The sequence below is a fragment of the Pleurodeles waltl genome, chromosome 2_2 (genome assembly GCF_031143425.1).
Source record: "Pleurodeles waltl isolate 20211129_DDA chromosome 2_2, aPleWal1.hap1.20221129, whole genome shotgun sequence".
In the NCBI taxonomy this organism is placed as follows: Eukaryota; Metazoa; Chordata; class Amphibia; order Caudata; family Salamandridae; genus Pleurodeles; species Pleurodeles waltl.
The window spans coordinates 622,033,260-622,059,742 of NC_090439.1; the positions used below are offsets into that span (position 1 = coordinate 622,033,260).

Consider the following 26,483-nt stretch of genomic DNA (forward strand, 5'->3'; position numbering starts at 1 on the left):
CAACGCATAACTGATCCCCCTAGTTAGTATCGTCCATTCTCATGAAATCAATGTCCTCTCCTACACTGATGACACACAACTCATTTTCTCCCTTACGGACAAGACGGCCAGTACCTGAATCAAGTTAAAAGTCTGCATGACTGAAATCGCTCGCTGGATGAAGACCAACTGTCTAAAGGTGAACACTGAGAAGACTGAAATCATGATTATCGGGAAGACCCCTTCACTGTGGGACTTCGCCTTATGGCCAACAGAGCTAGGACTGGCACTCAGCCCCACCACCCATGCCTCAGGATTAGCATTGACAGCAAACTCGACATGACCACCCAGCTCAACCCTGTCACCATCTCATGCTTATTGCTGAGGACGATTTTCAAATGGCTCCCAATCAGTACCCAAAAAGCTGTCACACATGCCCTAGTCACAAGCAAGGTGGACTGCAGGAACATCCTTCACGCCAGGATCTACAAAAAACTCACTAGAAGGCTGCACACCATTCATAACTTGGCAGCCAGAATCACTGTCAACGTCCCACACCACAGTGAAATCACACCAAACCTGAAGGAGCTCCACTGACTCCCCATCCACAAATGAATAGAACTCCCCACACCTGCTCAATGCCAGGATACCTTCCGGGTGATAGTGCGCTCTACAGATCTGCATATCATAACATGAAATGTCCTACTAGAATGTAACGATCAGACATTATAAAATTGAAAATATTGGGAACATATTAAATCATACTACTTGTAAGAAATTGGGGTACTGGCTGATGGGGTTAAACCCTACTCAAGTAGCAACCACAATCCTTGTCAAGGTGAAGTCGCAAACAAATTCTAATCTAACCTGTACTCAACCTTCTGGTAGCTTGGCACAGAGCAATCAGGCTTAATGTAGAGGCAATGTGTAAGGTATTAATGCAGCAATTCACACATTAATAAAGTGTAATACAACAAAAGGTAAATCCTACACCAAACTAGAAAAATAGAGTAAAATTGATATTATTTGAAATCAAAATAACAAAATCCAATCATTAGAACCGGCGATATGCAATTTTACAGGTTTACGATAAAATAGTGGCAAAAAGCACAAAGCTCCAACTTTAGTCATCTGGTCGTGCCAGACCTGGACAAAGTAACATGTTCAGGCTGACAACAATGGAGCATGGGCCATCTATAGGGACCCAGTTAGGCCGGCTGAACAAGAGTACCTCTAATCGTGGTTGTGGAGTGTTGCAAGGTCCCACATCAAGGATGCATCACACAGCTGAAACCATGGGAAGTCTTGAGATGCATCATGCAAATCATTCCAAGGGGCTGTGAAGCTGCGATCCAAGGTCCTGCATCGTCATGGAGGAGGCCGTCAATGAAGGGGCCTGAGAAACAAAGTTGTGTGTTGAGGGTGTGTCATGCACTTGCTGGTTCCAAAGAAGCTATGGGGCTTGCGATAGAGAGTCCTGCACCATCATTGAGGATGCCATAGATGAAGGCACTGAAATGCAAGAGCTTGTGTCAAAGACTAAATCACACAGGGGGAGATTCTGATGAGGCACTGGGCTGTGATGTGAAGTCCAGCACTGGAGAGCAACCACATAGAGGTCCTGATGCTGAGATTAGTGAGATGATAAGTTGCACATGGCTCTGAAGCCGCGTTTCTGGTCAGTGATGCATCGTGCTACGGCTCTGATATGTCAGTTCTGCTGTAACCACAGATGGGCTAGCAGAGCACCTTCAGGCTCACATCTAAGAGTTAGGGACTGGGGTGACACTACTTTGGGTGGTAGGACTCACAACAGGCAGAGTGCAGGTGCCATGTTCAAGGTGGTTGGAGCCTTCCGTCCCTCAGGTTCTGGTCAAGAGGCCTGCAAACTAGCCCTTGGGGTCACCCTGGTTGTCTTGGTTTCAAGAAGCAGGTCCAATCCTTCAGCCAGCAGGCAACAGGCATCAAGGCAGCAGAGCAGAGGTCCTTCTCGCAGAGCAGCACACCAATCCTTCTTCTGAGTTTCCCCTCAGGTCTAGATGTGTACTGAAGAGTTGGGTCTAAAGGTCCAATATTTATCACTGGTGCCCCCTTTTAGGTAGGAGATGCTTCTGGAGGCTTCCATCGATCTGAGGTGTCAACAATCCCCTTCCTCCTTGCCCTGGCCCCACTTGCCTGGGTTCATAAAAGACCAGTATCAAACTCTTTGTGAGAGTGCTCAGGCAGAACATTTGTGATGTGCAAGAGTGATGTATGACAGCTCCACCCCCTCATCAACTCAGAGTGGCCCATCCTGCCAACTCCTAGCTTCCCTTTGAATCACTCTCTGGGAACAGTACAGAAAGCTGAACTGTCAGCTACACCTAGTCATGTGACCCACGAATAGGCTGCAGGCACTAAATGGTTAGGTTAAGAAAATACCAACTTTCTAAAAGTGTAATTTTCAGAATTGTGACTAACGATCAGACTTAACCATTAAAGATTGCCATTAATTATAATTTTTTTTTTAGGCACCAGACTCAACCTCTCTACCGGCTCCCAATTGAAAGTTATTACTTATTACATGTAAAATGGTAACCCAATGTTATCCTATGAGACAGGTAGGCCTCACAGTAGTGGAAAACAAATTTAGGAGTTGCTCACTAGCGGGACATGTAAAACTTAAAAGTACCTGTCCAACTTTTTCTATGGACTGGTCGGGCTACCCTAGCTGTGACATATATGCATTAAAAAAGAAGGTTTAGGCCTAACTAAAGATTTATTTTGCTAGGTCGAAATGGCAGTTAAAAACCTGCTCACACAGGCTACAATTTGAGGCATGAGAAATGTTTAAAGAGCTATATAAGTGGGAGGCACAATCAGTAATGCAGGCCCTCTAGTAGCATTTAATTTATAGGCCCTGGGTACATGTGCTACCATTGTACAAGAAACGTGCGACTAAATTAAATGTGCCAAAGGGTGTAAGCCAATTTTACCATGTTTAAAGAAGTGAGCACAAGCACTTCAACACTGGTTATCATTAGAAAAATGAGCAGAGTCTTAAAGCCAGCATAAACGAAGTCAGCAAAACAGGAAGTTGGAAGGAAAAAAGTTGGGGGAAAACTATGCAAAGGATGCCAGATTGAACACTTCATAAGAGACATATAGCAAAAATGCCCCAAAAGCAATTTTATGCACACAAACAGTTGTTAGGAATAGTCTCGTAATAAACGTTTCTTGTCGGGCATAGGAAAGTCAATCAGAATTGCAAATATGCCTACAAAAGAATAAACAATCTATATAAAAATGCAGATTCCAGGTGTAAAAATGGCTTGGGCCACGGAAATGGTGTAATTCTTTAACACCATTTTAATGACTGATTCACAAAATGTGAATGTTTGAAATAAGCATGAAAGTATGAGGTCCATTTCTATGTGGTTTACATGATCACGCATACTCTATGCACCAATAGGTTTGTGCTTATTTTACATCAGTGGGCAATCACAGGCGAGTCTCAGAAGCATTTTGCAATGTGTATGTGTGTTTGTGGCCTATAGTGTGTAAACCTATCTGCCAAATAGTGGAGCACTGTACATGACCGTGGTAGATCAGATGAAGAGTATATTCCAAACGGTGAGAAATGATTGGGGATGTACAGCGGACAAAAGACAAAGGGGGTGATTCTGACCTCGGCGGTAAAATGCCCTTACCGCCGGTCAGAAGACCGCCATAACACCGCCGCGGCCGCGGTCAACCGCCACGGTCATTCTGACCCACAACGGCCAAACCTCCAAAAATCCGTCCTCCACTGCAGCCCGCCACATCGGCGGGCAGCGATAAACTGGAGATAACCAAACCTCCACCGTCACGCCAACAGAAATACGCCCATGCCATTACGACCCACGAATCCACACGGCGGTCATTCAAACGCGGTATTCCATTGGCGCTACACACCGCCGCGGTCAGAATACACACACAGCACCAAAACACAGCCACATTGGACATTTGAAAAACACACACCTGATACACATACACACACCACTCCCACACAATCAACCAACTATAAAACACACACCCACATCACCCACAAACCCCTGCGACCCCAATTAATGAGAGAAGGAGAGAGAGACACAGCAGACAATCCAAAGCAAGACACACTGAGGCACACTACACCATCACACACACCACATAGTAGCACAAAGCACCACTCACCAACACACTCCTCATCACATACACCACCCCACACCTCACCCACACCACCCCATGGCACCCCAAAGGCATCCACGATTTTCGGACCAAGAACTCCGGGTCATGGTGGAGGAAATCCTAAGAGTGGAACCCCAGCTCTTCGGCTCGCAGGTGCAGCACACCAGTATAGCCAGGAAGGCGGAGCTATGGCAGCGGATCGTGGACAGGGTCAACGCGGTGGGACAGCATCCCAGGAATAGGGAGGACATCCGCAAAAGATGGAACGACCTACGGGGGAAGGTCCGATCGATGGTCTCCAAGCACAACATCGCGGTCCAGAAGACTGGCGGCGGACCCCCACCCACCCCTCCCGAATTTACATCGTGGGAGAAAGAGGTCTTGACCATCCTGCATCCTCAGGGCCTCGCAGGAGTAGCCGGAGGAATGGACTCTGGTAAGTCCCATCTCAACTACTATATCCCCCACACCCCACCAGCATGCCAACCCACACCCCCACCCTCACCCCCAACCCCCCAGCACACATCCTTCCTGACAATGTCTCACCAGCACAACCCACCCATCCCAACACCAACTCCTGCATGCCAACACAAACCATGGGCACCCATCACCTAAGCATGACCACTGCACTAACCCCTCCCCCCCACAAAATACCCTCACAACACCTCCCTCCAGGGAATGCCTGCACTGGGGGACAAGGGCACCCACAACATGCATGCTATTGCACACACAGAAACAATAACCAAACTCTCTTACCCCATGCAGGACCCGAACGACAACACACCAGCCAGGAGGGTCCAGAAGTGTCCATCCCACCACCGGAACAGGCCCACACTGAGGATAGCAGCTCTGTCGACAGTGAACCTGATGACCAGCCCGGACCATCGGGGACCTCTGGGCAGTCGGTTCCCCTCACCCAGACACAGGCCACACCAGACACGACCCCCTCTGCCGACACCAGCACAGCTCCCACCCAGCGGGCCCATGCCTCTGTCTCTAGGACAGCTTAATCAGCGGTGTGTCTGCCACTACAGGGCACCCAGGCTAACCCGACACCCCAACAACAACAGGGACCTGGGGGCAGTGGGAGCGGGCACACCGGCCAGGGGACAGAGGCCGGGGGAAACCGGGCAGCTCGGAGGGCTGCTGTGCGACAGGGGGGGGAGGAGAGGCCCAGGGAACCCACTCTCCAAGAGGCCCTCACCACCATCATGGGGGCATACCACCACTCCCAAGAAACGATAGCGACGGTACTGGCCAGGTTCACTGAGATCCAGGCACAGCAGGAAGAACGCTACATGGGGTTCAGGGAGGAGCTGAGAATCATCGGGACCGCAATGGGGACCATCGTCCTGGCCCTCCACAGGATAGAGGACGCGTTGCGGGACCATGGTGCACCACACAGGGCCCCTGTCACTAGGCCGGACCAGGAACAGCCTACCACCTCCGCCGGCGCTAGTGGACAGGAGGTCCCAACACCTCGACAGCCCCCCAGAACCCCACCTCCTGCTGAAGAACAACCACCCCGTAAGAGGAGCCTGAGACCAAAGAAAAAGACAGAGTAGGATGTCAAGACCCCCGCCAGCAGGACATACCCCCTCAAGTCTTCCCACTGTCCCACATTGCCACCCTGTCCAACCATGAACTGCCTATGCTCCATCCTTCCACAGGCAAAAGAACAATGCACCTGTGAGACTGAGAACTGGACTCTGCCATGGATATTCCTCCACCCCCACCCATCACCCTTAGAATCACATGTACCGGTATCTAGAACTGTAAATAAATCACATTTTGCACACAAACCTGTTTTGAGTCATGCTGTATTATAAACAAAGGGATAACATATTACTGTTCAATTTCTGTCCTGTCAATTAGTCATGACAACATACCAATGTCAATACGCTGTATTTCATGGGCGAACCAAGCAGAAGTCAGGTACTGAGTCAGACAGCACTGAGAAGGGAAGGGAAAGGCATAAATTAATAAAAAACATCTGTGGGGAACTACAGAAAGTATAGATGCAGGAGGCTAGAAGCAATTGTGAAATGGCGTGGGTGATTCTTACCTGGGTGTTACTGGAAATACTGTTGTATCACTCTGTCCCTATTGTCTGTGTCGTCCTCAGAGTCTTCCTCCTCTTCACTCTCCACAGGCTCCACGGCTTCTACAACACCACCATCTGGACCATCCTCCTGCAGGAAAGGCACCTGGCGTCGCAAAGCCAGGTTGTGAAGCATACAGCACGCCACGATGATATGGCACACCTTCTTTGGTGAGTACATTAGGGATCCACCAGTCATATGCAGGCACCTAAACCTGGCCTTCAGGAGGCCAAAGGTTCGCTCAATCACCCTCCTTGTACGCCCATGGGCCTCATTGTAGCGTTCCTCTGCCCTTGTCCGGGGATTCCTTACTGGGGTCAGTAGCCACGGCAGGTTGGGGTAACCAGAGTCACCTATTAGCCACACACGTTGTCTCTGTAGCTGCTCCATCACATAGGGGATGCTGCTATTTCGCATCACATACGCGTCATGCATGCACTGACCCTTCCTCTGCTCCAGACATCGCTACCGCCATCCCCGAAGGCTACAAGATCTCCAGAAAAGACCGCACCAACCAAGTAGGAGGAGGTGTCGCCATCATCTTCAAAGACTCCATCAGCGTCACCACCTCCACCGAAGACCCCCCCCTCGCCGCTGAACACCTGCATTTTCAGATTCGCACCGACCCAAGGACCACCCTCAGAGGATCCCTCGTCTACCGTCCTCCCGGACCTCGCGCCTCTTTCAGCGACGCCATCGCCGACTTCATCTCCCCGCACGCCCTCGCCTCACCGGACTACATCCTCCTAGGCGACCTCAACTTCCATCTGGAACAAAACAACGACCCCAACACCACCACCCTGCTCGCCAACCTCGCCAACCTCGGCCTCAAACAACTGGTGAACACCGCCACCCACATCGCCGGACACACGCTCGACCCTATCTTCTCCGCCAGCAAACACGTCTTCTTCAGCCACACCTCTGCCCTACACTGGACCGACCACAGCTGCGTCCACTTCACATTCCGACGCGAGACCTCCCACCTCCGCACTCAACCCATCCCTCGTCGACAGTGGAACAAGATCCCTGAAGAGCAACTCTTCTCCGCTCTCGCCGCCAACCAACCCACCCTCACCACCGACCCCAACGACGCAGCTCTCAACCTCACAAACTGGATCTCCAACTGCGCTGACAACCTTGCTCCCCTCAAACGCACGCATCGACAGACCAACACCAAAAAACCTCTCTGGTTCTCTGACACCCTCAAAGAATCAAAGAAAACTTGTCGTGCCCTTGAGAAGGCCTGGCGCAAGGACCACACCGCTGACAACATGACCGCCCTCAAGAACGCTACACTCGAACACCACCACCTGATCCGCACTGCCAAAAGGAACTTTTTCACCGACAGACTAGACAAAAACAGCCACAACAGCAGAGAACTCTTCAGCATCGTCAAAGAGTTCTCCAACCCCAGCGCCAGCGCCAACGCCGTCACGCCCTCACAGGATTTGTGCGAATCCCTCGCCACTTTCTTCCATCGCAAGATCAGCGACCTCCACGACAGCTTCGGACACCAGACCCAACCATACACCACTGAACCCGCTTCCCCGGACATCACCCTCAACAACTGGACCCACATCAACACGGAAGAAACCAAATCCATCATGAACTCTATCCACTCCGGCGCCCCTTCGGACCCCTGCCCGCACTTCATCTTTAACAAAGCCGACGACATCATCGCCCCGCACCTCCAGACCGTCATCAACTCTTCTTTTTCTTCTGCTACCTTCCCCGAATGCTGGAAGCACGCTGAAGTCAACGCCCTACTAAAGAAACCTACGGCTGACCCAAGCGACCTGAAAAACTTCCGCCCCATCTCTCTTCTACCTTTCCCAGCCAAGGTAATAGAAAAGACCGTCAACAAACAGCTGACCACCTTCCTGGAAGACAACAACCTGCTCGACCCTTCACAAACCGGATTCCGAACCAACCACAGCACGGAAACCGCCCTCATCTCAGTCACAGACGACATCAGAACCCTGATGGACAACGGTGAAACAGTCGCCCTCATTCTCCTCGACCTCTCGGCTGCCTTTGACACCGTCTGTCACCGCACCCTAATCACCCGCCTACGCTCCACCGGGATCCAAGGCCAGGCCCTGGACTGGATCGCCTCCTTCCTCGCTAACCGCTCCCAAAGAGTTTACCTCCCTCCGTTTCGCTCAGAACCCACCAAGATCATCTGCGGCGTACCTCAAGGCTCATCGCTCAGCCCGACACTCTTCAATGTCTACATGAGCCCCCTCGCCGACATCGTACGCAAGCACGACATCATCATCACCTCCTACGCCGACGACACCCAACTTGTACTCTCCCTCACCAAGGACCCCGCCAGCGCCAAGACCAACCTACAAGAGGGTATGAAGGACGTCGCAGATTGGATGAGGCTCAGCCGCCTAAAGCTGAACTCTGAAAAAACGGAAGTCCTCATCCTCGGCAACACCCCGTCCGCCTGGGACGACTCCTGGTGGCCCACGGCCCTCGGCACCGCACCGACCCCCGCAGACCACGCCCGCAACCTCGGCTTCATCTTGGACCCTCTTCTCACCATGACCAAGCAAGTCAACGCCGTGTCCTCCGCCTGCTTCCTCACTCTCCGCATGCTCCGCAAGATCTTCCGCTGGATCCCCGCCGACACCAGAAAAACCGTGACCCACGCCCTTGTCACGAGTCGCCTGGACTACGGCAACACCCTCTACGCCGGGACCACCGCCAAACTCCAAAACCGCCTGCAACGCATCCAAAACGCCTCGGCCCGCCTCATCCTCGACGTACCCCGCAACAGCCACATCTCCGCACACCTGAGACACCTGCATTGGCTCCCAGTCAGCAAAAGGATCACCTTCCGTCTTCTCACCCACGCACACAAAGCCCTCCACAACAAGGGACCGGAATACCTCAACAGACGCCTCAGCTTCTACGTCCCCACCCGCCCCCTCCGCTCCGCTGGCCTCGCACTTGCTGCCGTCCCTCGCACCCGCCGCTCCACGGCGGGTGGGAGATCTTTCTCCTTCCTGGCGGCCAAGACCTGGAACTCCCTCCCCACCAGCCTCAGGACCACCCAGGACCACTCCGCTTTCCGGAGACTCCTAAAGACTTGGCTGTTCGAGCAGCGATAACCCCCCCTTTCCCCCCTAGCGCCTTGAGACCCGCACAGGTGAGTAGCGCGCTTTATAAATGTTAATGATTTGATTTGATTTGACCCTGGGAACTTGGCATTTACATGGGAGATGTACTGGTCAGCCAAAAAGACCACCTGGACATTCATCGAATGATAATTCTTTCTGTTTCGGTACACCTGCTCATCGTCTTTTGGGGGTACCAAAGCCACATGGGTCCCATCAATGGCACCAATGATGTTGGGGATATGTCCAAGGGCATAGAAATCATCCTTCACTGTGGGCAAGTCACCCTCCTCGGGGAAAATGATGTAGCTCCGCATGAGTTTCATCAGGGCAGACAACACTCTGCTCAAAATCTTAGAAAACATAGGCTGAGACATTCCAGATGACATGGCCACTGTGGTCTGGAATGACCCACTGGCCAAAAAATGGAGGACTGACAAAACCTGCACCAGAGGGGGAATCCCTGTGGGTTGGCGGATGGGGGACATCAGGGCTGGCTCCAGCTGGGCACACAGTTCATGGATAGTGGCACGGTCAAGTCGGTATCGAAGGATTATATGGCGTTCTTCCATTGTCGACAGGTCCACCAGCGGTCGGTACACGCGAGGATTCCTCCTTCTCATCCCAAGTCCCAGCGGACGGTGCCTAGGAAGGACAACATGGAGCACAGAGTCAGCCAAACCACAGGTACGTACAGACAGCTTGCACAGTTAAAGAATGGCAATGGGTTGAAAGGCGTGTATGTGTGGCAATGCAAGGCCTAGGCCTGTGTGTCACAGTCAAAATTAAGCCATGTGGGCCCTTGAAATGGCGGCTGCCTGACCTGTGAAGTGGGACAATGGGATGTGAGGTCACTGCGCTGGCGGGGCACACCGTGGCGGTAGGCGGTCGAAGACCGCGGCGCAAAGCCGCATTGGTTAACATTGAAGCCTATGGGTTTCAGGAGCCAATAACGAAGTGCGCCGGCGGTCGCGGTACGCACCGCCGCGGACGTGACCGCCATTTTCTATCTGCTTAATCACTCGAGACCTGATCATCCACAGGAGAGGACCTATACTGCAAGTGCTGCTGTGACCTCGGTCTGGAAGATACAATGGCTGCTACGACTGGGGAAAGGGCCCCTGCCTTCACGTCTGAAGAATTGGACAAGCTCGTGGATGGGGTCCTCCCCCAGTATGCGCTACTCTACGGTCCTCCAGACCAACAAGTGAGTACCCCGGGTGCTAATGGAATGGGCTATGCCTGTGTGGATTGGGGTGGATGTAAGTTGGTGGGGTGGGGGGCGAATGAGGAGTGCAACGCCCGACAGATGAGAGCATGTGCCATATGGCAAAGTGGGTGGGGGGGGGGGCCAATTACATCTAACATGCAGGCCATTGATGATTTCCTCCTTTCCACCCTGTACATGTCTAATAGGTCAGCGCCCATCAGAAGATCGATATTTGGCGTGCCATCGCCAAGGAAGTCCGGACCTTGGGGGTCCACAACAGACGGGGCACCCACTGCCGCAAGAGGTGGGAGGACATCCGCCGCGGAACAAGGAAGACCGCAGAAACACTGCTGGGGATGGCCTCCCAACCTAGGAGGGGTGCCAGTCGCACCATGACCCCCCTGATGTCCCAGATCCTGGCGGTGGCCTACCCTGATTTGGATGGGCGCTTTAAGACATCACAGCAGACACAAGGGGGTGAGTATCAGCACATTCTCCTATCTTTCTGCGCAGTGGAGGCGTCTGGGTGGGGGAGGAGGGCTGTGGGTGACATTAGGCCAGGGCGCTTTCTGTAGTGTAGTCCTCTCCCTTAGGCATGGCCCTGTGCCCCCGGCCCCCACCTCTGTAGGGTGACAAGTACAGCCATTGAAGGTCCAGCATCTCCCATGTGCGCGTTTGACGTCTCTTGGCCTGTTGTCTTAGTCAGTAGTACTGAGTAGTGTACCCCGAATGCGCGGCTTAGTGCATTAGGCACCTGTGTCTGTCCTCTCCGCCAACGGTGTTGACATTGCATGCACTCAACCTGGTCTTCTTTTTTCTCCCCCCACCCTTTCTCTTCATCTTCTTGTGCATGTGTGCATTAGCATCATCAGGCGGAGGAGATATGGCATCGGAGCACGAGGGAGCTGCAGGACACAAGGCCCCGGTGGGCCCAGGAACAGACACCGAGGGCACCAGTGATCCGGAGGGCGAGGGGAGCACCACGACGGGGACCGCTGGTGAGAGCAGCGAAAGCGACACGTCCTCGGATGGGAGCTCCCTAGGGGTGGCGGCAACATCCGTGCCCCCCGCCTCTACAGGTACAGCCGCCACCCAGCGCACCAGCCCCGCCCTCCCAGCAGCCCCTCAGTCTTCGCTCCGTGCCGCTTCGCCCAGGAAGGCGCGCGTCTCCTTCGCCCCAGGCACCTCAGCCCCTGCCCCTGTTGCCCCTGCTGCCCTCAGTGCGGAGCTCATTGACCTGGTAAGGACGCTCATTGTTGGGCAGACGACCCTTCTGAATGCCATCCAGGGTGTGCAAAGGGAGGTGCAACAGAGCAATGCGTACCTGGAGGGCATTCATTCGGGTCAGGCTGCCCATAGACGAGCGTTCACTGCTCTGGCCTCAGCACTGACGGCAGCCATTGTCCCTGTTTCCAGCCTCCCTCTTCTGACTGCCTCCAGCCTGTCTCTGTCTCCTGTTCCTCAGCCTATCCCATCCACACCATCAGACCAGCCTGCACACACCTCAACACCCAAGAGCAGCTCATCCAAACACAAGCACCACAGATCCCGCAAACACTCACCCGAGCAACACCCAGATGCAGACATGCCAACAGCCACTGCCACCCCTGTGTCCCCCTCCTCCTCGTCTCCCTCCTCCCTCCCTGTGACGTCTACACTCACACCTGCATGCACCCCAACATCAGCCAGTGCTTCCATCACCACCTCACCCTCCAGTACAGTCCACACTCGTGCAGTCACCACCCCCACTGCCATGTACACGTCCCCTGTGTCCTCTCCCACTGTGTCTGTCACCCCCTCTTCCAAGACACACAAACGCAGGCAGCCACCCACCCAACAGCCATCCACCTCACGACAGCCTACAGCACCAGCACCTTCACCCAATGACAGCACACCTGACTCTCCTACAACCACCTCCTCTACCTCCACTTCCATCTCCACTTCTCCTACCCTTTACCTTGGCCCTAAAAAACTTTTCCTGGCTAACCTTAACCTCTTTCCCCCCGATGACCTCCCCCATCCATCTTCAAAGAGTCCCAAGAGCACCGCAGCCACCACCAGCCCAGCTTCGGGTGTCACTGTTGTGCCTGGGTTCTGGAGCCCACCCTTTGCCAGCAGTGACACATCGATCAGCAGCAAGGACACGTCCAGCCCCCCCCCCCGGCAAGAGGACCCGCAAAACCAAGGACCGCCGTGCGAGGACCGACAGGGCTGCCCCCAAGGAGCAATGTGCGGCCACTTCACCACCCACACCATCTGGGGGAGGCAAGGGCCCGAGAGCCCCATCAAAGGAGCGGAAGGGCAGCAGGAGCGCGGAGAAGGTGGACCCCACATGCCACATCCCAGCTGGGAAGGAGGACACTAAGGAGGCCAGGAGTCCGTCCCCGAAGGGTCCAGAAACGTCACGGTCCGAGGGCGACTGAACAGGGAGTCCAGGCCAGGTCTGGCTCCCTTGACCTGCTGGATGAGCACCGCTGAACAGGGCCCCGCCGTGGAGATAGGCACCGCTGAACAGGGCCCGCAGTGCAGAAGAGCACCGCTGAACAGGGCCCGCCGTGGAGATAGGCACCGCTGAACAGGGCCCGCGGTGCAGAAGAGCACCGCTGAACAGGGCCCCGCCGTGGAGATAGGCACCGCTGAACAGGGCCCGCGGTGCAGAAGAGTACCGCTGAACAGGGCCCCGCCGTGGAGATAGGCACCGCTGAACAGGGCCCCGCCGTCTCAAGCACCGCTCCGCTGGGCCCTTCCTCTCAAGCACCGCTCCGCTGGGCCCTTCCTCTCAAGCACCGCTCCGCTGGGCCCTTCCTCTCAAGCACCGCTCCGCTGGGCCACGCCGTCTCAAGCACCGCTCCGCTGGGCCCTTCCTGTCAAGCACCGCTCCGCTGGGCCCTTCCTCTCAAGCACCGCTCCGCTGGGCCCTTCCTGTCAAGCACCGCTCCGCTGGGCCCCGCCGTCTCAAGCACCGCTCTGCTGGGCCCTTCCTGTCAAGCACCGCTCCGCTGGGCCCTTCCTCTCAAGCACCGCTCCGCTGGGCCCTTCCTCTCAAGCACCGCTCCGCTGGGCCCCGCCGTCTCAAGCACCGCTCCGCTGGGCCCTTCCTCTCAAGCACCGCTCCGCTGGGCCCCGCCGTCTCAAGCACCGCTCCGCTGGGCCCTTCCTCTCAAGCACCGCTCCGCTGGGCCCCGCCGTCTCAAGCACCGCTCCGCTGGGCCCTTCCTGTCAAGCACCGCTCCGCTGGGCCCCGCCGTCTCAAGCACCGCTCCGCTGGGCCCTTCCTGTCAAGCACCGCTCCGCTGGGCCCTTCCTCTCAAGCACCGCTCCGCTGGGCCCTTCCTCTCAAGCACCGCTCCGCTGGGCCCCGCCGTCTCAAGCACCGCTCCGCTGGGCCCTTCCTGTCAAGCACCGCTCCGCTGGGCCCCGCCGTCTCAAGCACCGCTCCGCTGGGCCCTTCCTCTCAAGCACCGCTCCGCTGGGCCCCGCCGTCTCAAGCACCGCTCCGCTGGGCCCTTCCTCTCAAGCACCGCTCCGCTGGGCCCCGCCGTCTCAAGCACCGCTCCGCTGGGCCCTTCCTGTCAAGCACTGCTCCGCTGGGCCCCGCCGTCTCAAGCACCGCTCCGCTGGGCCCTTCCTGTCAAGCACCGCTCCGCTGGGCCCCGCCGTCTCAAGCACCGCTCCGCTGGGCCCTTCCTCTCAAGCACCGCTCCGCTGGGCCCTTCCTCTCAAGCACCGCTCCGCTGGGCCCCGCCGTCTCAAGCACCGCTCCGCTGGGCCCTTCCTGTCAAGCACCGCTCCGCTGGGCCCCGCCGTCTCAAGCACCGCTCCGCTGGGCCCTTCCTCTCAAGCACCGCTCCGCTGGGCCCTTCCTCTCAAGCACCGCTCCGCTGGGCCCCTTCTTCTCAAGCACCGCTCCGCTGGGCCCTTCTTCTCAAGCACCGCTCCGCTGGGCCCTTCCTCTCAAGCACCGCTCCGCTGGGCCCCGCCGTCTCAAGCACCGCTGAACAGGGCACCGCCGTCTCAAGCACCGTTGATGGTTCACTGTGCCCACCATGCCTCCTCCTTGACCAGTGGAGACTGTCATCCACCTGATGGACTGTGGCTTTGCACTCCCCAGGATGGTCCAGTGGGCAGCCCACCCACTGTAGAGACATTGAGAGACTGTGGCTTTGCACTCCCCAGGATGGTCCAGTGGGCAATCCACCCACTGCAGAGACTTGAGAGACTGTGGCTTTGCACTCCCCAGGATGGCCCAGTGGGCAGCCCACCCACTGTAGAGACATTGAGAGACTGTGGCTTTGCACTCCCCAGGATGGTCCAGTGGGCAGCCCACCCACTGTAGGGACATTGAGAGACTGTGGCTTTGCACTCCCCAGGATGGTCCCGTGGGCATGGTGGCTCCTCGTGGATCTGGCGTCGTGGACTCATGTGGCTGTGGTGCCCCCCCCTTCCCTTCCCCCTGAGGTGCCTGTAGTTTTTACATCTGATGCCCCTGCAGTGTTCTCTCCAAAGGACTCAGGTCTCCTGTGTGGGCTTTGCCCTTGTTTCTCAAGACTTTGGCCCACGGACATGCTGAATTCGTAGGATGTGCAGGACTTGGTACTTCAGTTATACACTGATGTGTATGTCATTTGTTTTGTTGTGGATATCTTTCATGGTTGTACGCTAATTTTCTGGAGCTTTTTGGTACATAAATATTTATTCCAAATATGATTATGTCCTAGCATTTTTCAGGGGTGTTTGGGTGGTGTCACTGCGACTTGGTGCTCTGCATTGGTGAGTACATGATTGGGGGGGGGGGGGTCGCATATGTGTGTGCCCGTAACCTTTCGTCCTCCCCCTCCCGTGTGTCGTAGGTGCAGTACTCACCGTTGTCGTCTGCGCCGGACTTCGTACTCGTGGTAGATGAGAAGGTAGACGAGAACAGGTAGGATGTTTAATTCGGGTTCCATGCTGTCCTCCGTACTCGTGGAGTGTGTTTTGGTGAGCGTTTTCCCGTTCGTAGTCTGTTTCCGCCGTGTTTTTATCGGCGGTGCTCCCGCCCCGGAAAAGGTGGCGGATTGGTGAGTTATGATAGTGTGGGCGGTACATTGTCTGCCGCCTGCCTGTTGGCGGTGACCGCCGCGCTGTTTGTCTGTACCGCCGCGGCGGTCGGAGTGTTAAGTTGGCGGGCTGTGTTGGCGGTTCCCGCCAGGGTCAGAATTCCATTTTTTGGACCGCCAGCCTGTTGGCGGGTTGGCCGCTGCTTTAACACCGACCGCCAGGGTTAGAATCACCCCCAAAATCTTTCTACCACTATTTCTGTATGCTGAAATAATGTCTGTGAACAAAGTCACTGATATGATACCATCAATGAGGCGTAGGTTGAAGCTATCATGATCCAGCAGCAACTCCAGACGTTCCCTAAATGTTGCTTGCTGTCACTGGGGATAAGTGTAAATTCCATCCTTGTGGAATTGAGCCTGAGACAGGCCTTTGAGTTCAGTGGTTGAATTGTGGAGGGGCGGTGGTTCAGACAGTCGTTATCGTGCCAGGAGTAGAGCTGAGTGTAGTGCGCACGCTGATGGACTTTTGTGTTTTTGTCAGCAAGTAGAAATATGGGGCCTGAATACAGGCTGATCATTTATGTAGCACCTCATAGTATACAGTGAGAAGCATGGATCTAGTCAAGCTCATTAAGATGAGCTGAGATCATGTTGTTCAAGTGGATTTAAAAACATTGCAGGATGACATAATTGACCCCAATGCTGTAGGGGGCAGTACAAGCAGGGTGTAATGATCAACAGTGACGAAAGCTGAAGCAAGGTTGTGTGAAAGAAGTTGATGATTTTATTTATCTGAAGTGCATTATTGAGCATCAACGTTTGAGACATTAAAACCTGATCCTAGACTGGTATTCCCGAAAAAGGGCAGGTGGGTGATCTGATGGTATTTGATTAAGTTGTTATGGTCTAGATTTGATTTTCATGGAAGGGCCTTAATATGTCCAGTCTTTTGCGCATCCATGAATACACCTTGTTTGAGAGACTATTTGACAATGGGAGCGACAGCATCACATTTCATTAGTGATATAATTTACTATTTGCAATGGGATTGTGTAACCTTCAATGAGATGGTCTTTGGTGACGGGAAGCGATGTGTCATGTTATCAACCATCGGGGCTAAAGACTTCCCATTTGGTTACATGGCAGAGTGGGATTATTGTATTGCCAGCTGGTTCCTTTGGGTTGATTAAGTGCCACTTAATGTTGTTGATCTTTTTTTGAAGTAGTTGTTGATTGTTGTACACTTCTTTTTGAGTGTAGGGGAAGATCAATTTATTTGGATTCCAAAAAGTTCAATACATTTCTCACATGTATCTTCATGTCTATGTTAGATGAGATGAACCCAGGCATAAATGATTCAGCCAGTGCAGTGCAGGAAAATGAACCTACTTGCGTGCCGGCACTTAACGGGTTTGGGAAGGACAGAATATGTTATTAAAAAAGCAAAACAAAATGAAAATCCGTAAATTTCCTAATTCTGCATTTACGTACTGTATGCTGTGTGTAGAGAGGATACACGATGAATTAGGAAAACCAGCATTCTTTACTGGTTCCCTGCACATCCACGTTAACCTCTTCCTTGATGGATTGTTTGACTACAGTAAAAGAACATGGATACTCATGTTTTAAGGGTTATACAAGTGAACCGGAACTAGAATTGGAACACTGTTTTTCTGAATATGACCTTTGGGTCTGCGGTGGTGTTTATTAGGTTACAGTTTTAGGACTTAATCAGACTGGAGTTAGTAAATGCAATTTTGGAATTCATCGTTTCTCTGGTAGATAGTTTTATCTAATTAGGATTGGATTTTTAATAGTCCAGTTACTGTAACCAGCTGTAAAAACCTGTGCTTACTTTCATATTTATTTATCTACTATTTAGAAGTTTGTTGACCTTAAGAAAAGTCAGACCTCGTTGACCTTCACAAAATACAGACCTTGTTGCTTCATTATGTGAAGGCTCCCTGTTAGTTTTCAAAATTTGGATTCAGGATTGTCATTTTCTTGCTTTAAAGTCTAATTCCCAAGGTTGAAGTTGAAGGTTTATGCTGCTTCAGAGCTATGCATTATTTCCCCACGCTTTTCTTCTACAGGTAGACAAGTTGCTTAGCATAGCGCATACCCCATCAATATTCGTTTTTCCATCTTCCGGAGCAAAATCTAAAAGTATGTCTGCCACAGACCACAGGTTCCAGTTTATTGGAACAGCACTCTCTCAGCTACTGGGTCAGCATATTTGTCAGTAGAGCAGAGTTCAGATCTGGGGGGTTTCTTGAGCAAACAACACCGGTCTAAAGCATCTGACAGTGCCCTTTTGGGTCCTAGGCATTTGACAGTGCACTTTAGTAGTAGAAGTAGCTTACTTTTTTGACTAGAATTTGTCAGTTTTGTACGTAACCCTGCATAGCTGGGAGAACTAAGGACATTTCTTACCCTGGGTAGAAGTACAGGGTTCGTCAGTTGTGCATATGGTGGCATAGTTAAAATTTGCCAAATCCCTGAAGCCAGATCTCCCACCCAATATGACTAGGAAATCAGTCTCCAGAGATTTATTATGGTAATGGTTGCTCTGTGGTTCCTTGCTCGTAGCTGAATGGCAAATCTCAGACGCAGCCTCTCAACTAGGACCTGGAACAAGTCAGAACATCCATGTTTGGGGACTGAGGAGGAGCATAGGAATACCAAGCAAAGTATGTGGCTATAGTCATGTGGCAACAGGAATGTTCCTGCTTCTGGGTAAGTTCATTTTTACCTTTGTTTTTTTCTCAACCTTTGGCAGTTTGAAATTAGTGACTCTGGCCCTGAGTTGTGCACCATCAAGCTTTGCAGGTGTTCAGACAGGGGTTGAGCTAATTTTTCAAAAATTTTCTTCATCACATAAAGAATGTCTGGTGCTTTGGTGCTGCTGCAAGAACATTGTAATGTTTTGATCTCTCTGCTCCTCTTTCCTTCTTCTTCCGGCTGTATACGATTTCATAGAAATACAAAGTTATAGAATACCGTACTGTAAAACCATTTCAGTTAAGCAGTTTAGATGAAATATGCAAGATAAATGACATTTAACATTTGTTTGAAACAAATTCATTTAATGCATTTTCTAAAAATTGCCTTTACTTTTTATTAAGATGTTAATGCCATCACTCTTGTAAATTGGTTAATTTTTGGGGTATTCTACAAGGTTTCAATACATCCTTTCCCCCTTCTTCCCTTCAGATGTCCAGTCACCGGCTGATGTTTCATTTTTAAAACTTTTTGCTTCATGGATTAACACTGATTACCAATCTCTTTTTCCACTACATTTATCCACTCTTATATTCCTCCACCAGTTCTCCTTCTTCTATCCCCATTTGTTTTTGTTTATCGGGGAAGCACACCGCTATATACCCTCTTTCACCCTTTTATAAAATTAGTTCACCGCCTCCTCCCCACACATGATATCCCTTTTTCCATTACGTTTTGAGGGGAGACACTTTTCTATACCTTTATTTCTTCTGTTAATCCTTCCTCTACCCTTCCTCCCTTTAATTGTCTTGTTACTGTTTTTTGTCCTTTAATATTAAAACTACCGGCCTTTTGTACAAAACAATTTTCAGGTGTCTGTGATCTCATAGTGTTTCTATTTGCAGCATATTAAACGCGTTTTGCTCTTTGGAATAGCTTTTACAAATCACAAAAATCGTTTTGTGATTTATCCCAAATTGCAATTGTAAAGTGTTGTGAAAGCGGCGTTGTTTCCTAATGTCAAATCGCAATGAGATTTATCAATAGTTTGTGAGTGCAGCTGCAGTTTCACTTGCAAACCATTCAACTGAGCTAAATCGCAAAGGGTAAGCCATCCCCGTCAGACAACTTCCTGTATGTGGATTATGTCTGCAGCCTTGCGGGGAGTAGTCGCTGTTTCAGGAGAGCCCGAATGCTCCCCTTGATGTCTTCCCAAAAAAGAAACATTTTTATTTTTAAATTAGCACCTGCTCCTTTAAGGAACATAGACTGCTTTAAAAAATGTGTCCTAAATGGGGTGACATCACTCTGTTCATAGTGAATCATAGGGTTTGCAAACTGAGAGCTGCCTGATTACTCAGTAGACATGCTTTTCTGAGACCTCCTGCGGCTGGATATTTTGCAATGTGCCCTCGTAATACAAAGGTTCCCTCAAGTGCTTAATATGTAAAAAAAAAAGGTAAGTGCTGGGGCCCAGAATATTTTTTAGGAGGCCTTTGCTCACATTCACTACTGCCACAGGCTGCTAATTCATAGGATCCTCCATATGCTGTGAGCAAAGCTGCTGTTTGGTTGTGGCTGGTGTGGATAAACACGCAAATAGCTACAAGCAAAGTAAGCTTTTCCTCACAATATATGAAGATTCATATGAATGGTAAATCGTTAATGTTTCCTATATGCCACTACATTCTTTAATTGCTAAGCTACGGTTTATAACTCTGCCGCTAGGTGGCACAAGGCTTTCATAATAAAACCATATTTACCAGTGCTGTTTACATTTATTCTTGGTAAATGGGACTGCTACTCCCGGGACGTATATAAAGTAGGGATGGGCAGTAAACTCCACTCTGCTGGCAGAGTTTTGCCCGCTCTGCACTCCCCTTAGAGTGCGGACTTCATCAAAAACTCTGCCAACTGCCGCATGGCAGAGTTTTTAATCTGTGAACTCACCAGTGTGTAGTTGGCGAGTGCGAGAGAGAAAAAACAAGTGCTAGACTGCCTCCTGGCGACATGTCGCAACATGTGCGTTTGCAGCAGGTCACTGCCGCTTGCATTGAGACCGCTCACATTGTGAAAGCTGGATTTCGTGTAGAAAATCTACTTGAATGTTAGAACGAAGCTGTGCCCTCAGGCGCACCACTTGGTGCTATCCCGCTGATTTTACAGTGCAGTGCAAGCAGCGCAACAGACCAGAATTCCACTACTCTGTGGAATCTCACTGATTTTTAGGTGACTCCGTGAAATTCCGCAAACTAAAACTCTGCGAGTCCTGCCCATCCCTAATTTAGGGCCAGATGTAGCAAAGGTTTTTACCCATTCTGTGTCTATGTGAAAAAGTATTCGTACATCTGGCCCTTAAAGTGTCTTGGTCACCTAAAATAGAAGTGTTGGTGCCCACTGGCAACCACTTCCTCAGAGTAAGTACTGGTTGCATCACAATATGAAAGGCAAGTTGCAAAAAGTGTGTACAGTTTGCATATGCTATTTGCGACCTGGATTGTAATACATCAGATGTAAAGTTCCCTAACTGGAATTCGCTATGGTGGTCACAATTTCCTTTTCATTTAAAGCTCTTTCTAAGTAAATTAATATTATATTTCAAACTATCTTGGAGGGGGGTGTTGTATTATTTTCGACCAACCACATTTTAACTAATTTGTTTTCCCATTAAATGGGTTTTTGATTATTCGAGTTGTCAGAAACTGGTTTCTGCTATTTTAATATAAGTCAATAGCGTTGGAAGGAGACTAGAATATTTAGTTATTTTAGCTATGCATTCTTTTTCCTTTTAGGCATCCTGAATTCTACATTTGTAAGTAAATACTTATTGCCTCATTAAAAAGAGACCTGTGCTACAGGAGCGTCACTTTTTCTAATGCTGTGGTGCAAAAGGCCTCTCAATCATATCTATAAGGTGACGCAAAGCTAGCCCAAGTGGCTTTGCATGGCTTCATAGATATTGAGTAAAGCAAGGCAGTGCAAAGTGTTGCCTTGCCTTACTCCATAGCAAGGAGGCATTCAATGGGCTTTGCAGTGGGCTTACTTAAGCAACACCCATGGGTTTTGACACATTCCTGGATTTACAAGAATCTGTAAACCTGGGAATGTGTCAAAGCTGTGTGCCTCTCCAGGGGAGACATAACAAGGAATTTCTCCTCTTTGTTACCTATTTTTGTGTGTGCTGCATTCTACAGCACACATAGAAAGAGTAAAACACCTCCACTGAAGCTGTGATCCCCTAAGACACTTTTCTAAACACTTTCACTTAAGGGTTACTTAAAGGTTTATAGGTAGCTGCTGCAACTGCAACCATATAGGCTAAGTTGACACTTTCTTAATGGGCCTCAGCAGTTTACAAGACCAATGCATAAGCTGGATTGTCTCCACTACAGAGGGTCCACCATGACACCATCTAATGTTTTATTTATTATAACCTATTATTTTTTTAGAATAAGGAGAACACTGCTCCTCTGCTTTTCAAGCTCTATAAATGATCAATTAACATTACAACACTTTATTTGTATAATAAAAATACTTCCTACAGTGTGTGACTGGAGGAGTCACCACCGCTGATCAGACCAGGAAACACAGGTATGAAATGATTCATGATTGCTCCACATGTACCTCCACTCCCTGCTACGTATGCTGTATTTCGTGCTTTGTTTGCTGTGTCACATGTGCCACTATACAATGTTTAAGCTTGAACTACCACTGTGGATATGCAAGTGGGATTCAAGATATGACATAACCAACTAACAGCTGGGCTTTTTCCCTAATAAAAATATTTGAGATATGAGTAGAGAGGTAGGTACTCCCTGTTATTTCTTATCACTAGATTAGTATTGTGTAAAGATCTATTTTGGACCCTGACAGAGCCCCGATGAATGTCCAATACCATGTATTTGTACTGTGAGGCTGCAACATGTTGGTAAATCATGGGGCCATTTGGGTCATTATACCCAGTAACATCCTCTAAATTTACATTGGAAAAAACACTCTCAACAATCTCCTGAGGTTGAGTCCGCTCTCGTAGTACTACCTTACCAGGGTGGAATGAGGTGGCTGATGATGAAGCCTGCCACATTACGTGGGTGAGACCACCTAATCCAATATTTTAAAACTGTGAGAGTAACTACTTAGGGCAATGAGACAATAATCAAGGTAAGGACACAATGTACTTCTTTCCATCTTTAAAGTGGTCACTGTGGCTTTTGGTGTTACATTTACTTTTAGAGGCAAACATATGGCCTATGAGCCACTGTCCTTCTCCCCTTGTGGTAATCCTGCTCTTTTGCCTGTCACTGATTACTGCTTCAAGACGGCTGGTGGCAGCTAGGTGTAGAGAGCTCACATTTAATTGTGCCAATATCTGGGCACTTCTTGCTTGTAGTCAGACCCATTCCCAAAAGCATCACTTTGCACAATGGCTGTCTGGAAGAGAGTTTATAAACAATATTTGAAATAAAACCAACCCAAACCGGTTCTCAAACCTAAAACAGTAAGCATACATCCCCTCTTTGGAAAATGAAAAATGGAATCCAAATGAACCCACTTGGTTCCAGTTCCATGTTCTTCATGACCAAGAAAGGGAGTGCTCTGCAGAATGCTCAGACTGCTGTGTGAATAGGACTAGTGTTTGCCTGACAATCAGTCTCCCAGAATTTTGGGAACGTCACCTAAACTTGGTACTATCTGCTCAGGGTTTGCCTAAAACTTAGATGCCTGTCTGCCTGCTGAGGGAGAGAAGGAGGCTGCCTTCCTGCCTTCCTGCAGCAGGGGAGACAATTAAGAAGTATAATTCTGATGTATTTTCATCATGAAGAACATGCTGAGATAGTAGACTACATGAAACAGCAAAGCCAGGAGCAACCCATGGGCCTTCCAATCTTTCTGTTTTTCCTGGTGAGAACTGCAAACAAAAGACTTCTCAAATTCAACACCTATAGTGGGTGACTGCTAACAGCTGCTGGTAACAATCTGGTGGTGCTCAAGCTGTGTCATTGCTGATATAGAACCAGCCACCTTTGAAGGCTACAACTGCCAGGGATGCAATCTTGCTGAGCAACTGTGTGACGCCGCGCCTCACTGCGGCGTCTCTTTCTCCGACTGCGGTCGGATCGCGCTTCCGATTTTCAGAGCGCCGTCCCCCGCTTTTTTTCCCCGTTTTGGCGACGCGTTCCAGGAAGCATGTTTTGTGCTCCTGGTCAGGTCGCCCTTACCTATTTTAGGGGATTCTCTTTTCTTCTGTCTGTGGTGGTCTCTTTCTTGTCTTTTTCTTTCCTTTCTTCTTGGTTTCTGTGTACTCCATGTTGTATTTTTCCTGTTTCCATTTCCCAGCATGCCCTTTTCTTTTATACTACATCCTTTTTTCCTATTCTTTTCTATGGGCCTTTCACTATTCAAGATGGTGTAGTTTCATTTTCCTGTGAGGTCACTTCCTGTTTTCCAGTATATAAGTCACTCAGTCTTGCTCTGCCTTGCGTTGCACACACTTCCCTTTGGTGGTGCTCTTCGTTCCTGTTCGTCGTTCCTGTTTCGCTGTTGGTGATTTTTGCCTTTTGTCTTGGTTTCAAGTCCTGTTTTTTCTTCCTTTCCGGGAGTTCCTGTTTTTATGTTTTTTCCCCATTTCTTGGGATTTTTCCTCTGGGACTCCTTCTGGAGTGTACAGTCTGCTTAGGCATTGTCTGTCAAGCGGCACCGTGGCTACTGGAAAAGGTCACCCCTATCTGGGATTTTCCAGAACAAGCAGAAGACAGGGTGTCTTTTCCAATCCTGCATCCAGAGGTGAGAAGCCGTGTGCAGTTTGTGACAAACTGGCCCAGTTGAGCCACAACAGTCTTGGCTTAGAACCTGTCTATTTTAGACTAGCCGAGGGCCTCAACTGTTGACAACTCTGTGACTGCAAAGATAGGACTTGCTGTGCTGCACTTATCTGACTAAGCTTGTTGTGATTGGAGGCTAAGTCGTTTCCCCCCAACAACCTCTGCAGAACTAACAAGGCAGGAACACAGTCCTCTGCCTGCAGTCAGAACGGAGAGACTATAATATGTGCCTAGAATTTAAGTACAAGGACTTCAGGCTTTCTGCCCACATAACTAACGTGGGTAAAAACAAGCAAACTGCTCGTGTATCTGAACCTTTACAGTCACCATAAAGCAATCTGCAGGTGCAGCTAATTCATGACTCTGCCCCAGAAAACTGGGGACCCTAATTGATAAGATCTCATAGGCAGGAAAGAGTACTTCCGAGGGGAGTTGTAATGCCCACAGGAGATTGTAACAAGGGGTACCACTTTGTATTCGCTATTTAAATTGCATTGTATTGTATTTCGTTATGCTGTGTGGTTAAAATAACTTTCATTTTCAAAACGACAAGCACTAGGATGGACATTAATTGAGTGAACTTGTGGTTGGCTGTTGATTTCTGAGCTCTTGCCTTCCACACTACCTCACTGAGAGACCTGCGACTGCTCGTTCCTTGCTATTCAGAAAGTGGTGTGTGAAAGGGGTTGTAGTTGGTGCAGTTTGCAGAGCCATAGAAGGATGGGCCTCAGGTACTAGTCGCAACCGCCCTCACCCACCACAGTCTACCCAGTGGGCCCCACGAAATGGGTTTGGCAGGCTCCTTGCACAACTGCCAGTTTGAAGACGTCCTTCTTTCATTTTGTATTAAACAATGTATTGCAGTTTACATTTTCCTAAGCCTATCAGTCCAATAAACAAAAACTTTTAAAGTGCATTTTAAACATGCTAAGTCAAGTCAGGAATATCTACTGATAGAAAAATGTTTAACCTAAAAGTCTGTTTCGATATGAGTAATGTTCAATCTTAGAATCACTACTGTGTTTCACAATGTTTAACTGCGTCAGATTTATGTTTTTATTTTGTCTTTTCACTTGTCTGTAGGTGAATGCAAAACTCTCAGCCGGCCATGGACTTCTGATTGAACTGATCATTACATTTCAACTCGTTTTTACTGTTTTTGCGAGTTGTGATTCAAAGCGAAATGATATCACAGGTTCAGTAGCCTTAGCTATTGGATTTTCTGTCGCAGCAGGCCATTTGTTCGCGGTAAGTTCCTATTTTTGCAGTTCTAGAGATAAGAGTGCTTAAACGTGCTTCTGATGCGAGCACTGGTCTCATGAATAAAGCAATTCTTCATATGATAAGAGGTAAGAAGTTCATTCTAGAGGTAGACTAAGTCCCGTTAAACGTGTGCAAGGTTTTCTTCTGTCTTTAACATGATTTTGATATTTAGGAAAAAAGTTACATTACCGAGTCACAGAATAAAATGCGGAAGTAGCATTTACCTGGGACACCGATGGTGATCAACACTTGTAAAATGCTGGTGCTAATTTTGAACCGTCTTCAAAGCAGAAATACAATGTGTCACGATTTCTGCATGCCATTCTTTTGTTAAAATCTAAATTTATGGTGATATCCTGATTATCACTTGTAGTGTCACAATTACTGAAATCACGGTATCATTGCAAAGGTGAACATATTCTAAATAAAGGAATGAGAGTTATGGTTGCTTGGCACTTTAATCTATACTTTTCAAAATTTTGTATCAAGGATTTCTTACTTTAAGAACATTTATTAAATGAGATGTCTAGGTGTGCTTGCAAGAATTGTTGCTTTCTCATACTGCAGTCTATTTTATTTTAGAATGAACATTTCCAAAATTGGTATTGTCAAATGAGCGAAAATATCATTGCAAACGAATATTTACATTACGTTGATTTACGTTGATTGTTTGCAAGTTATAGATATTTTCCCAGTGTACTACCTCAAGTCGTAATTATTATGCCCCTTTTTCCTCCCAAATACCTAAGGGTCACAATTGGTTGATAACGTACAGGTAATCTTTGTTACTTAGAGTCCAGGTCCTCTTCATGATAGTAGTTACTTATGTGGGTGACTAACAGCCTGCAGACAGGCAACCCTCCTGCTCATAAACAAACGATAATTTCCCTTAAAAATTCTGAGTGAAAAAGTTTTCCGCTTTCTTCCTGCACAAAAATAACTTAGTCCCTGTGTAGCTGAAACGTTGGCTCTTTGATATTTTCTCATTCTCTCGCCTATTAGGCTCCACGTACGTGGTAGGCCATCAAAGTGACTGA

General features: G+C 49.7%; 1 protein-coding gene across 1 annotated transcript in view; it reads left to right on the top strand.

The window, feature by feature from the left end:
• Positions 1-26,483, top strand: part of LOC138273649 (aquaporin-4-like) — a 147,409-nt gene that overhangs the window by 14,688 nt on the left and 106,238 nt on the right. The window contains exon 2 of the mRNA XM_069218897.1: positions 25,267-25,431. Coding sequence (XP_069074998.1) covers positions 25,267-25,431 — 165 coding nt within the window. The remainder of the gene's footprint in view (positions 1-25,266; positions 25,432-26,483) is intronic.